Here is a 12,615-nt window from a genome sequence, read left to right on the forward strand (position 1 = left end):
TCTGGGAAGTAAGAGCATTAAAATTACTAATTTTACCAGAAAATGCCTTAATAAAAGCATCACATAAATAACTCCATTCTCTCCTAAGACCCCTCCTTTCTATTTTACCTAAGGCATCAGTTGGTAAAACATAATTCATGGCATAAAGTAAATTAACCAACTGAACATCACTAGGCAAAGATAAAACAGTATCTTCAGGAATCTTAAAGCATGCTTTCATAATATCAGCATTAACAGAATGAGTTTCATTTTTAATAGAGAAAGATAGAGTTTCATTCTCACTATTAAACTCTGCAGAGGTCCACATCTCCTCCACTATTTCATGGTAGATGATGGGAGCTTCAGTCATAGCATAAGAGAGCTGGCTTGACTTGATGAACTCCATCATCCTGTGATACTCCTTCTCCTCCACAGCCTTGGTATCCACAAATGACGCAAAGTTGTTCTTCTCATAAATAAACCCACTTGGTGCAGTATACTTCTTCATTGGCGCCATTGCAGTTACAGAGAAAGCTTGAAGAGAAATTAGAACTTGTTTTTGCACAGAGAGAGAAGAGAGCTTTGAGAATTCGAAAGAGTGAGATGAAAAGAAATGAAAATAAATTAAAACACTTAAATACTTTCTCAGAAAATTGCTGTGATTGGCTGAGAAATTACCGTTGAGAAGAAATTACTCTTATTTATCTCTACAAAAATTACACACACGATTGTGTGTATAAAGTAGGTGAGAGACAAAAGAAATTTCAACGGCTCAGATCTGATAATACTTTCAACGGATGAAATAAGCGCCTCTTTAAACTTCCTATTCAACTGATGAAGATCAGTTGAAGGCATCCTCAACTGGTGTCATCAGTTGAATGAAAAACAACGCAAGAGGACATTGTTTCAAGCATCAGTTGAAACAATTTCACTAGTTCATCAGTTGAAATATTATAGACTTTATCCAGAATTATAATTAATTCAATTTGATAAATCAAAATTAATCAAATTCTGGCTGCCAAATTACAGAAAAATTCACTTTAAATTAGGAGAAGTTTAACATACCTAATTTACTTACCAACCTTGTGAATGTGGATTCATCAAGAGGCTTTGTGAAAATATCTGCAATCTGTTCTTCACTTGGAACAAAATGCATTTCAATAGTACCAGCCATCACATGTTCTCTTATGAAGTGATATTTGATGTCAATGTGCTTGGTTCTTGAGTGTTGTACTGGATTTTCAGTTATAGCAATAGCACTGGTGTTGTCACAAAATATTGGGATTTTTGAGAGATTTAATCCATAATCAAGTAATTGATTTCTCATCCACAATAATTGTGCACAACAGCTTCCAGCTGCAATGTACTCAGCCTCAGCTGTAGAGGTTGATACAGAATTTTGCTTTTTGCTAAACCAAGAAATCAATCTGTCACCAAGAAATTGACAGGTGCCTGTTGTACTTTTTCTATCAATTTTGCATCCTGCAAAATCAGCATCTGAATATCCAATTAGATCAAATCCAGAGTCTTTAGGGTACCAAATACCAAGATTTGGTGTTCCCTTAAGATATCTGAATATTCTTTTTATAGCAATAAGATGTGATTCTTTAGGATCAGATTGAAATCTAGCACAGAGACATGTAGAAAACATAATATCTGGTCTACTAGCTATATAAAAGAGAACCAACCATGCCTCTATAATTTGAGATGTCCACAGATTTCTCATTAGGACTTAATTCTAATTTAGTGGCTGTTGGCATGGGAGTCTTAGCTTCTTTGCAATCCAATAAATCAAACTTTTTAAGTAGATCATAAATGTACTTAGTTTGATTTATGAATATACCTTCCTTTACTTGTTTAACTTGTAAACCAAGAAAGTAGGTGAGCTCTCCCATCATGCTCATTTCATACTGACTTTTCATTAGATTAGCAAACTTCTTGCAAAGTTTCTCATCTGTAGAACCAAAGATTATATCATCTACATAAATTTGAACCAGAATAAAGGCACCATTTACATTTCTGTAAAATAGTGTTTTATCCACAGTTCCTCTGGAAAAATGATTGTCTAACAAGAATTGAGACAGAGTGTCATACCATGCCCTTGGTGCTTGCTTTAGTCCATAGAGTGCTTTTAATAAAAAGTAAACATACTCTGGAAATTCTGGATCTTCAAAACCAGGAGGCTGACTGACATATACCTCCTCTTCCAGTTCACCATTTAGAAAAGCACTCTTGACATCCATTTGATAAACTTTAAAGTTTGCATGAGCAGCATAGGCCAGGAAGATTCTTATTGCTTCTAGTCTTGCAACTGGTGCAAAGGTCTCATCAAAATCAATTCCTTCAGATTGAGAATATCCTTTAGCAACAAGCCTTGCCTTGTTTCTGGTGACAACTCCATTCTCATCCACCTTGTTTCTGAATACCCACCTTGTTCCTACAATAGTTCTGTTTTTAGGTTTGGGTACCAGCTTCCATACATTGTTTCTCTCAAATTGATTTAATTCTTCTTGCATAGCAAGAACCCAATCAGCATCTTTGAGAGCATCTTCTATGACTTTAGGTTCATCCTGTGAAAGGAATGCACTATACAAACACTCATCTTGAGTTGCTCTTCTTGTTTGTACAGATGCATTTGCATCTCCAATAATTAGCTCAAAAGGGTGATCCCTTGTCCACTTCCTTTGTGGTGGAAGTGATTGTCTTGATGATGTGGCTTCATTATTGAAGTTCAGGTTTCCATGTTGGAAAGCTCCCCCTAAATTTGACATCTCATTATTTCTAGACTGATTGAAACTTTGAGACATTCTTTCAACTGATGATCCTTGAGGTGTTTCAACTGATCCCTCCAATGTAGTTTCAACTGATGCTTCAGTTGAATTTCCAATTGCAGTTGTTCCTTGCACCAGAGAGTCATCAGTTGGAATATTAATTCCAGGATTAATTCCAACATTTTGAATAATGTCATCATCATCATCACTGTCATACAGATCACCTTCACCTTCATTTTCAAATCTGAGATTATCATGAAATCCTTCATCTGAGAATCCTTGAATCTTCTTATCATCAAAAACCACATGGATTGATTCCATAACAATGTTGGTTCTCAGATTATATACTCTAAATGATTTTCCATCAGAGTATCCAACAAAAATAGCTTCATCTGCCTTGGCCTCAAATTTTCCAAGATTTTCACCTTGATTTCTTAGAACATAACACTTGCATCCAAACACATGAAGAAAGCTGATTGTTGGCTTCTTTCCTTTGAAGAGTTGAAAGGGAGTTAGATTGTGAGGTTTGGTAATTAGTGAAATGTTTTGAGTGAAACAAGCAGTGTTCACAGCTTCAGCCCAAAAATAGGTTGGAAGTTGAGCTTCATTAATCATGGTTCTTGCAGCCTCAATAAGAGTTCTATTCTTCCTTTCAACAACACCATTTTGTTGTGGAGTTCTTGGTGCAGAGAACTCATGAATAATTCCCTCTTCTTCACAAAATTCTTTCATCACAGAGTTCTTGAATTCTGTTCCATTGTCACTTCTTATTCTTCCAATTTTGACATCTGGATTGTTGTTTAATGCCTTGATATGATTGATGATGATTTTCCCAGCTTCATCCTTAGAATGCAGGAAGAAAGTCCAAGTGAATTTTGAAAAATCATCAACAATTACTAGGCAATATTTCTTCTTTGAAATAGACATGATGTTGACTGGTCCAAACAAATCCATATGCAAGAGCTGAAGGGGCTTCACAATTGATGAAAGAGTCTTGCTTTTGAAAGAGCTTCTCTTTTGCTTTCCTAGCTGACAGGCTCCACAAAGTCCATCTTTTGAGAATTCCAGCTTTGGTAGACCTCTTACCAAGTCCTTCTTTACTAACTCATTCAAGGTTTTGAAATTTAGATGAGACAATCTCTTATGCCATAGCCAACTGTCATCTGAGCTTGCTTTGCTGAGAAGGCAAGTAATAGATTCAGACTTGACAGAATTGAAGTCAGCTACATACACATTTCCTTTTCTTTGTCCAATCAGAACCACATTGTTGTCATCTCCTTTGGTGACAACACAGGCTGCAGGAGTGAAATTGACTTTGTAACCTTTGTCACAGAGCTGACTGATGCTAAGCAAGTTGTGCTTAAGACCAGACACCAATGCAACTTCATCAATGATGACATTCTCTTTTGCAATCAAGCCATATCCCATAGTATATCCTTTGCTGTCATCTCCAAAGGTAATGCTAGGGCCAGCTTTCTCCACAAACTTTGTGAGCAGGGACGAATCACCAGTCATGTGCCTGGAGCATCCGCTATCCAAGTACCACAAATTCTTCTTGTGGTTTCCCTGCACACATTTCACAAACAGATCAAGTTGATTTTGGTACCCAAATTGCTTTGGGTCCAGATTTGTTAGTCTTAGCAGCCTTTTCCACTTTCTCAACCTTTTCCTTGGATTGAATAGGTTCAATCTTTGGTTTTGGTTGAGAAACTGGAATATCAACTCTGTTTTCAAACACAGGCCTTTGAGACATGCATAAATTGTTCATTCCATGCAAGTTTGAATGAAATTGAGGCATGTTAAAGGCATTGAAATAAGGATTGAACATATATGGCATGTTAGGCTGAGAATAAGGATTGTGAGGCAATAAACCAGGCATCATATTCATGGCAGATAAATTCATGTGAGGAACAGATGTCATAGGAATAGGCAAGAATAAATTAGGAGCAACCACAGTTTTACAATTAGCAGATAAATGATTTACACTACCACACTTACTGCAGGTTTTCCTAAGAGCACTTGCATTGGGAGTGTAATTGGTGTGCTTGTTAACTCCTATTTTGCCATTTCTATTTCCTTTCTTCTTTTTAGTCTCCTCAGATTTATGCTCACTAGTATCCAACTTCTTCTTGTTCTTGTTACTGGAATTCAGAGTGTTATTAATACTATCACTGGTCTCAGAAGAACTATTCTCACCTTTAACAAAATTCTTTTTAACAGGACCATATTTCTTGTTAAGCTTCTTGAGAACACTCTTGTCAACTGATGAGTTTTTGTTCAACTGATGACTCTCATCAGTTGAGACTTTGCCTTTCAACTGATGATCATCATCAGTATTCTCATCACTTGAACTGTTCTCAGATATCTCAAGCACTTTCTTACTCCTCTTCCACTCATTCTCTACAAAGGTCTCTCTACCTTGCATGTTGATGATGTTGGTGGAAACATCCCTACCAGATTTCCATTTGGCAATAATCTCTTGTTCCTTATCAAGCTGCTTTCTTATGATCTCTTCTCTTTTCAGAACAACTAAGAGATCATCCTTGGCTGTCTGACACTCAATTTTCAGCTTCTCAAACTCAATAAATTGAGCTTCTAAAACACTGTTTCTATCACTAAGAAAGGTGTTAGCTTCCTTAATTCTACTATTTTCCTTAGTGAGAGATTTTAAATAAACATGCAAATGATACAATTCTGTAGACATTTCATTAATGGTAGCATTGCATTCATCTTTAGTTAACTCAACTAGGTTTGTAGTGAATACCTGACTACTGCTTCCAGTGTTTTCTTCTTGATCTGTGGAGTTGGCCATTAGAGCTAGATTGACAAACTCCTCCTCTTCATCAGAATCATCTCCAGCTGCCCAATCATCCTTTGTGATGAATGCTCTTTCCTTTTGTTTGAGAAGTTCATAATATTTCTTTTTGTAGTCAATGTTTTCACTTGACTTCTTCTCAACTTTAGGCTTTCTGCACTCATTTGCAAAGTGACCTGCATTCCCACAGTTGAAGCACTTGAATTTTGATCTGTCTACCATGCTTCTATCAGACTTGGGATTGCCTTTAAAAGATTTTGCAGAATTAAAATTCTTTTTGAATTTCAGTTTGGAGAATCTTCTTGACAGGAAGGCTAGATGTTCATCAATTCCATCACTTTCTTCACCAGAATCAGCTACTTCTTTCTCCTTTCTTCTTCCTTTGCTTGACTCTGAGCTCTCCTCTTTGACCAACTTCTCAGTTTCTTCAACTTGAGACTTTCCCTTGTCCTTGACAGTATCCTCCAGAGATGCAACTAGAGCCACAGATGAATGCCCTTTCTTTTGGCTTTTCTCAATCTCTTCATCTTGCTCCATTTCAAGCTCATAAGTCTTTAAGGTTCCATACAGTCTCTCTAGAGTATAGTCTTTAAACTCTTGTGTATTTCTGAGAGAGACTGTCATGGGTTTCCATTCTTTGGGAAGAGCTCTTAAGAATTTCAAATTTGAATCCTTAACTTGATATACTCTTCCAAAGAGCTTTAGACCATTTAACAGTTTTTGAAATCTGTTAAATGTATCACTCAAACTTTCACCAGCCTTGAAATGGAATGACTCATATTGTTGAATCAGAAGCTGCATTTTGTTCTCTCTCACTTGCTCATTCCCTTCACAGATGGTCCTGATGGTGTCCCAAACTTCTTTGGCACTTGTGCAGCTAATAACACTATCAATCATTTCTTGATCCAAACCATTGAACAGAAGGTTCATGGTTTTCTTGTCCTTGTGCACTTCTTCAGTATCTTCTTGAGAATATTCATGGATAGGTTTTGGAATCATCTTACCTACCATGTCTTCACCATCAGCTCCCATACTTGTGCAGACCTTCATGGGGACATGAGGTCCTTTTTCAATGCAGTTCACATAGCTTTCATCAATGGACAACAGATGTAGATGCATTCTCACTTTCCAGTGAAAATAGTTGTCTTTGTCAAGAACAGGAATCTTCACTCCAGCATCCTTCTTTCCCATCTTTCTCTAGCAGTGTTGATCTTTTTCCCTGTTTGTTGGGAACCTCGCTCTGATACCAATTGTTATTTTACACCAACTATGAGAAAGATTGTAGAAGGGGGGGTTGAATACAATCTTTTACAAACTTAAAAGATTCAAGAATAATACACTAAGAACACAGTAAACAGAAAAACACCAAGTATTAAAAATACGGGTGGATTGAATGATCCACCCGTGAGATTTTATATAGAAGAATCTGTGGATTGTTTACAATTCGCACAGCTGCTGGTTCATCACTCAAACAAGTTCTAACTCTCAGATTTTTCTCTCAAGTAATTTGAACAAATTCAACTGATGCTACTAACTTGGTTATATACTCCAAGTTTTACAAAGCTTTTAGCTAGATTACAAAATGCACTCTAATCTAAAAACAATGCTGCACAACTTTGTCTTATGCATGCTTTCTGAGATGTCTTCATCTTTGACCATCATCTTGATTTGATCCAGATTGCACTGCATGAGATAAGTATGTTTCTGTTTCTTCTTTATTTTCCTAATTAGGCTTCCATGTCTATTTTAGTGTAATTCGATCCATGTGATTTGTCAGACTTAAGCTCTAGTCACTTTCAACTGCTCTTTGCTTCATCAGTTGAAGGTTCTGGTTGCTTTCAACTGCTATTGACTTTATCAGTTGAATGCCTGGCTCGTCAGTTGAATGAATTACAAACTCCATCAGTTGAATGCTGTTCCAGTCTCATCAGTTGAATTCCTCAGCATTATCCGTTGAATACTTTGTCTTCAGTTGAATGCTTGATTTTCATCAGTTGAAACATCATTCAGTCTTTATCAGTTGAATCAGTTACATCTCATCAGTTGAATATCCTTCACTTAGATAAAATTACATGGCATTGGATATTTACAATTAGCCATCCTATTCTACCCATCCGCTGATAATTCCCAAAGACAAGAAATGTAACAATTACAACTGAAATTTGATAAAGATTCTAAGTAAGACATGTTACAAAATGTTTATGTTATCATCAAAAATTATTGATTCCTAACACATATCAACGCATACATGTACCAGTTTAGAATTACCTTGTGGCTTCTCTACTGCAGGTTGGTTCTCTTTCTCCATCTGGTTGATGACTTTGTCGACATTTGGACCACGACCGCGCTTCCTAGAATCTGCAGTATAAAAATGGATGCAAGGGTTAAACACTGATTTTTTTTCAAATGATGCTGAAGAATAAAATTTGCAAGTTGGTTGTTGATCATTCATTACCACTTTTAACGGATGATGTAGTCGAAGACCTCTCTGATTCACGACTTAAAATTGTCTGTATGCACGGTCCTCGGTATTTTCGCCTGTAATCTATTAGCACATAGTTTGGTCATGAACAGCGAGCGTTTTCCATCCCATAATCTAAAAATAACACGGCACTATATCTTATACTCCATATATGAATGACATGTACCAACCTGAAATGCTTTGATGACTCACTGAAGATAGGGGTGAGCAAAAATTTCTCCAAACCGACCAAAACCGGCCGATCCAAACCGTCTAAACCGATTTTTACGGTTTATTAACGGTTTGGTTTGGTTACGGTTTGAAATTTAAAAAACCGAATTTTTTCGGTTTGGTTTCGGTTTTTGCCTCCAAACCGATCGATATAACCAAACCGAACCGAATATATATATTGAAATAATAATATACATGCGTGAATAATAAATTGATAATAAAATTATATTCTACAAAATATGTGAAAAATAAAACATATAAAAATATTATCATATTTTTTTAAAGAATATTGATATACTAATTTGTATGTATTATCTTTTTGTTTTTTTAAATAAAAGTATAAGAATTACATTCTTATCATCTTTCTCCCTCTCCTTGTATTGTACAAACTCTTATATTAATATCTTTTTTAAAATAAAATTAAAATATAATATACAAATTCATAATATATTTCAAAATTTCAATTCTTGTTTGCAATTTCAAGTTTAATTTCGTTGTTGAATTTGTTATATTGATAAAAAAAAATAGTTTTAACCGAAACCAATCCGAATCAAACCGTTTTAAATGGATCGGTTTGGTTCGGTTTTTTTTACTTAACGGGTTGGTTTCGGATTGAAGTTTTGGAAAACCGATAATTATGGTTTGGTTCGGTTTGGACCCTCAAAACCGTCCAAACCGACCGATGCTCAGTCCTAACTGAAGATATACGATTCTCTTTCTCTTGGTGAAAAGCAATATTGATTGATTTGGGTGCAAGGCATGAAACTTATCATCAAACGTAATGGTATACGATAAAACCCGATGTTAGTAACCATTATTGAGTCTATGCTAACATAAGGGTATACAAAGCAGGCCTTACCTTCAGAAGGGACGTCTGGAGCAACATCTTTCCCAGCAAAAGTTGTTTCAATAACGGTCTTGTTCATACATGTATTTGTATCAATTGCGGCTAGCGCAGTCCTCGGAGTGGATGGCACATCTAATACAATAAGATCAAACATTAAACTACAACATTATGAACCTAAACGACTTTTCGATAATAAAAATCACTCATACCACTATGTGCACTATGAGGTTCAGGTGATGATACATAGCCCTTGTGCTGCATCTTTGAAACCCTGTTAAGCAAAAACTCGTCTAGAGCCGTGACACGTCGCTTGCGGCCTGCGAAGAGTATTGTTTACATGATGGCATATCGACAAACATGTATTAAGCGATGTCGAAATCAATCATACAAAAGCATACCCGCTGCGGATGAATCACTCTCAGCAGTTTCCATGGCTTGCTGATCCAGATACAAACTAATTGCCAATAATGGTTTTCAGCAGATTAAATGAAAGAGTGGATCAAAGAGTGCGAAGAGATCAACAACATGCCATAACCTATTTGATCGCAGCGCCGATCAAAACTAAGCAGAAGTGTGCTGTTAGTTTTTACATTATCTGCAATTCGAATTTTGAACTAAGCGGCAGAAGAGAAGGGAAAATGTGTAAGCGGGTTACTGGGTTAGCGGGTAACCGGGCAGGTGGATCAGGCAAACTGATGGGTAAAAATTGGAGTATTTTTGGGGCCTTCACTAGCATGCATTAAGAATATATGGATATGGATATGGATATATGGATATGGATGGATATATGGATATATGGACATATGGATATGGATATGGATTAACATATTCCCTAAATATATAATAGAATATGCATTTTTTTAAGGGATTACTACATTTTATGATAATAAGGGTTAATAATCTAAATTGGTTAAGCACATTTTTCACAGTAAAGTTCTTATCGATGAAAGAGAACCTCATAGCTGATAGCCCAGACATATATTTTTTTATTAAATACAGAAAACTACGTTAATTGCTTTTAGAAAATAATAAAATCAAAAAACCAAAAGGTTTTTGATGAAGGAAAATACTCGTGTTTGTTGAAAGGAAATGTTTCCGTTTACTTGTATTGCGTATCCGCGTGACTTACAAAACACACATATATACACCCCCCACTTCTTTTATGTAAGCTAGATTCTTGTTTTCTCTCTCCCTCTTTTTCATTTCAAATCTTTATCGCTCTCTCGTCTAGGGTTTATTCAACATATACATACACTATATTGTAAGTATAGATCTCCGCTTAATTTATTCTCTGCCCGGGTCACATCTCCGATCCGGTTAGTTACTCTTTCTCCGTGTCTTTGCATATCTGTGTAGGTATAATATCGTTAATGAGCTGTTTTCATGCTTTCCGATGTGGTTTTCAGTAGTGTTTACACTTGCAATCGCTGTGAATTTGATTTGTATGGCGCTTAATCTTGTCAATTTTGTGTTTGAGCAAGTAGAAACACGCAAGGATTGATGTTGTTGAATGTTTAGAAAAGTGATTTTTAGGTTTTGCGAAGTGAATTGATCGAATTTTTGAGTTTCTTCATGGCTGAATTTGCTAGTATTATTAGTTGCACGTATTATAATTCATGATTTAATATGTGTTTTATGGGTTTTTGTTCGTTGTTGTGTTGGATTTAGTTGTGGTTGATGTTTGGGTAATATAGCACTGTGATAAAGAGTTCATAAGGTGTAATTAATTTATTCCATGTGTAGAAGATGCCTTCGGTGGAAGATTTGTGGGAGAGGTTGGTGCGTGCTGCACTGCATAGGGATAGAATCGGGAATGATGCATATGGACGTCATGGCGGCATTGCTGCTAATGTCCCATCGTCTCTTACAAACAATCGGGACATTGATTCCATATTAAGAGCAGCAGATGAAATCCAAGATGAAGATGCAACCATATCTAGAATCTGTATGTATCTCTTTCTTTTGTTTTTAGATCCTAGGTACATACGTGTGGCCATAAGAGGAAATTCTTGTGTATTTGTGCATTTTCTACAGCTTTCAAGTCTTCATTAATGATTTTCTATGTTACTGGTTAAATATGCCTTCGTTCTCCTTTTGCTTTGCCCGCTTTGTAGATTAAATTATAAATGGTCTTTTAAGTAACATAGGATGTGCTCTATATATCCTCAAATAATTAAACTTTTCCCCTTTGTTATATGTTGTAATGGGCCCTTGATGTTATAATGAATTCACTTTCTTAACTTCTAATACCCGAATACATTAACACTCCATCAATCTAAATTAATTGACTAATTTTTCCATTTAAAGTCTTTGAAGCACATCATTTTTTTCTATTTTGACACTAGCTACTAGTACTCTGAAATCCTTTTAATAAATCTGTGTGGAAATACATAAATTTACATCTAAAACTATGAAATCCAATGGTTGGGATTTACAGACAATTACATACTGTTGGGCGGCAGACCATAGATCCCTCTATTAGAAAGGTAAAACATAGTTTAGCACTGAAAAGGCTGCAAGGTTGGTCAATTTGTAATAAAGATGATACTAGAAACTAAAGTACAGACTTCAACATTTTTGCACCCCCGAATCTCCACTATTGCTGAAGGTAACTAGATAGAAGAATACTGATCGACCGCACTTAATAGTGCACACAGATATTGTGGCCCAAATTAATTAAGATCTCCATACTACAGAATGGTTACAGATCTACCATATACATGATGTGTCTATTATTAATTAAGTTGATCATGCATTTCCCAAATGTATGTCTTACTTTAAACTCTTTTTAGGAAATTATATTTGTTCACACATCTTGTAAATGCGTCATATGTTTCTTCTTGTTTTGATATATCAGTTCTCATAGGCTACACATCTCTCAGTGCACCACTGAGGTATAGAGGTTTAACTGTTGCAATTGTGATATCTCTTGCTATTGTTTTTGTACATATCTATGTACCCCAGACATGCATATTTCTCATTTGCTTCTTATTCTTTGTGCGTGCATTTCTATTTTATACTTGTATATTGCCAAATAATGTTATTGAGATTCTTATTTGGAGAATTTTAATGAAGTGTTATTAATTTAAATAATGTTTAGCTATTGTACTAATCATGTTTTTATTTTTATGGAATTTTGGGGGGGGGGGGGGGTCCGTAAGCGACAGCTTATGTTTTGTTTACCCTGACTTAGAACTTAATGATTACACAATGTCTGTTCTAATTGCTTTTAATTATGGTTTATCTCCTTAATTCAACTGTTTCAGTATGCGAGCATGCATATTCATTGGCCCAAAATCTGGATCCTAACAGTGAGGGAAGAGGTGTCCTACAATTTAAGACTGGGTTGATGTCCGTCATCAAGGTATGATGTTACTTGCATGTGCATGAAATGGGTAAAACTTAATTTAATCTATGTACACAAAAATTGTATGTTTTGACAGTTATGAGGCATTAGTTGTATACATGTAATACTTAATTTAAAACATAAAAAATGAACTGAAATTAATTG

The 12,615-nt window shown here is 35.7% G+C and overlaps 2 protein-coding genes across 4 annotated transcripts in view; one reads left to right on the forward strand and one right to left on the reverse strand.

Annotated features, from left to right (window-relative positions):
- LOC108194664 (uncharacterized) overlaps window positions 1–9,536 on the reverse strand; it is a 33,885-nt gene extending 24,349 nt beyond the window's left edge. Inside the window, exons 1-4 of the mRNA XM_017361618.1 lie at window positions 9,503–9,536; window positions 9,314–9,421; window positions 9,117–9,236; window positions 7,834–7,923 (exon numbers count right to left, since the gene is read on the reverse strand). Of these exons, the coding sequence (XP_017217107.1) occupies window positions 7,834–7,923; window positions 9,117–9,236; window positions 9,314–9,421; window positions 9,503–9,536 (352 nt within the window). The remainder of the gene's footprint in view (window positions 1–7,833; window positions 7,924–9,116; window positions 9,237–9,313; window positions 9,422–9,502) is intronic.
- Window positions 9,537–10,270: 734 nt separating this feature from the next.
- Window positions 10,271–12,615, forward strand: part of LOC108195805 (callose synthase 9) — a 46,691-nt gene continuing 44,346 nt past the window's right edge. For 2 of the 3 annotated variants that reach the window (XM_017362760.2, XM_017362762.2), the window contains exons 1-3: window positions 10,271–10,420; window positions 10,848–11,049; window positions 12,371–12,468. In XM_017362760.2, the coding sequence (XP_017218249.1) occupies window positions 10,851–11,049; window positions 12,371–12,468 (297 nt within the window). In that variant the 5' untranslated portion in view covers window positions 10,271–10,420; window positions 10,848–10,850. The remainder of the gene's footprint in view (window positions 10,421–10,847; window positions 11,050–12,370; window positions 12,469–12,615) is intronic. The other variant, XM_017362761.2, reaches the window with a different exon arrangement.

Source organism: Daucus carota, chromosome 7 (assembly GCF_001625215.2).
Source record: "Daucus carota subsp. sativus chromosome 7, DH1 v3.0, whole genome shotgun sequence".
In the NCBI taxonomy this organism is placed as follows: domain Eukaryota; kingdom Viridiplantae; phylum Streptophyta; class Magnoliopsida; order Apiales; family Apiaceae; genus Daucus; species Daucus carota.